General features: G+C 28.0%; 1 protein-coding gene across 1 annotated transcript in view; it reads left to right on the top strand.

The window, feature by feature from the left end:
- Positions 1-1941, top strand: part of LOC106680716 (ATP-dependent translocase ABCB1) — a gene marked incomplete in the record, with an annotated part of 71439 nt that overhangs the window by 37938 nt on the left and 31560 nt on the right. Inside the window, 2 exon segments of the mRNA XM_067049081.1 lie at positions 1405-1448; positions 1532-1571. Coding sequence (XP_066905182.1) covers positions 1405-1448; positions 1532-1571 — 84 coding nt within the window.

Here is a 1941-nt window from a genome sequence, read left to right on the forward strand (position 1 = left end):
CAGATAAAAATCTCACTATATGAACCATGTAATTATTCTTAGGGGACATATGTCCCAGAATAAAGTTATTTTTTCATTTCATTTCATTAGCAAAGAGGTAACATGACACGATTTTTTGACTCCCCGATTCTGTCCCTCTGTTCTCCAAGCCAATCTACTCAAAATTGGAAACATCTCATCTGCCATTTTATTATAAATAGAAAGAAGATATTGCCTCCTCTATAAGGCATTGATCCATCCTGTTTTCATGTATACTTCAGAGACATGTACTCAAATGAAGACCAAGAAGGAGGATGAAATCCTAATCTTTGAATGAAAGATCCTTCCAAGAATATTTGAATAATAGTTGGTGACCACTGGAGAAAATGGAAATATTTTTAAATATACTAGCTTTTTTGGGAAAGATAACATCACCAGGCATAAACAAAGATTGGAGACGTTAACCATATGAATTGCATGATTAATCCAAATGAATCACTTAAGGAAATCTTCACTGAGTTAGAGGTAGATGAAGGCCAGAACTCAGATGGAAGGACTATATGGCGAAGAAAAGAACTGGAGAGAGGCAACACGGGATCAGAGTACATGGGTTTCTAGAGTATTTTAATTACCGCAGAACTGAAAGGTTGTTGACTAAAAGGGCTAAACTGGCTCTTGAGGATTGGAGGAGCTACGTATGATGTCCCAAGGACCCCCATCTACTGGAGGATGGCCACGTAACAGAAATATAAAATTTGTGTCTATATATAATAATAAAGATTATACAAATACTATGCGTCATTTATTTTTTTTCAAGCGTTCGTATTTTATTTAATTAAAATTACAATATTCATGTAAAAAAAATATATCTGCAAGCTATTTTGGTTGGTATCACTAAATCCCTAAAAAACATGAAAACCTAAGAGAGAAAGGCTTTATTAGGTGATTTAATATGAAATGAGTTTCTTTAAAATATTAAATATTTTTCATTTTCTTTAAAAAAAAAATAAAATAATACATTTAGTAAATGTAACAAACCCTAAAATTAAGTTCTGATATTGTAAAAATCACAATAATTCTTTTTAATAAATGGAATATGATCCGGGTGCAGTCAAATTAAACTCAAATAGTAATATCAACAATCTTCCACCAGTAATTCTTTTACAAAGTAGATCAAAATTTTAGGGTTTCCCAAAGAAAAATAGAATTTTTTTTTACACTACATTATGGATAAACTCCAGGTTGGGCTAGTAGATAGTGTACAACAAAATTTGGATATTTTATTTCGATTTAGTGATAATGCTCCCAGTTAGTGTAGTTGTCAATCAATGTAAATTGGTGGGTCATCTTCAAAACAGCCTCTATAATTTCTAATTATGTTAGTTTTCACTGCAAACAAAATTAATTTTCATTCTTTTGTTTTAGAAGGGAAGTAATAGAGAGATATATGAAATCCAACCTAAGGAAAAGTAAGTAATTATATTTCGTTATTTTCATTATTGTTAATATTATATCATACAACATTACTGATTTTATGTCGTATTTATTTCAGAAAGAAAAAATTTGGAAAATTTTGGACAATTTTAAAAATCGTAAGTATGAATGTTTCTTAAAGCACAAGACTTAAACATCATAGTTATTAATTTAATCACATTTTATTACTTTCTTATTATTTTATCATCTTTTTCTGATTTATTGGTCATAAAACCTATAAATACACATATATATCCTATTATATTATAAGCTAATTTCAAACCATACTAAATTTTAAAAGATGGATGCTAAAGTGTTTTACTTAAATAAATGCCTGTTTAAATAGTTATTTTATATTTATTTAATTATGTTTTATCATAGATATCTTTTTCTCTGAGCTAATACATTTTATCAAATTTATTATTTATTTTAATACTCTTCTTTGTCTTATTAAGTTTTGAAAATAAATATTAAATTATATCATATAAA

This window comes from Halyomorpha halys, unplaced genomic scaffold (genome assembly GCF_000696795.3).
Source record: "Halyomorpha halys isolate HHAL.00 unplaced genomic scaffold, Hhal_1.1 Scaffold282.1, whole genome shotgun sequence".
NCBI lineage: Eukaryota > Metazoa > Arthropoda > Insecta > Hemiptera > Pentatomidae > Halyomorpha > Halyomorpha halys.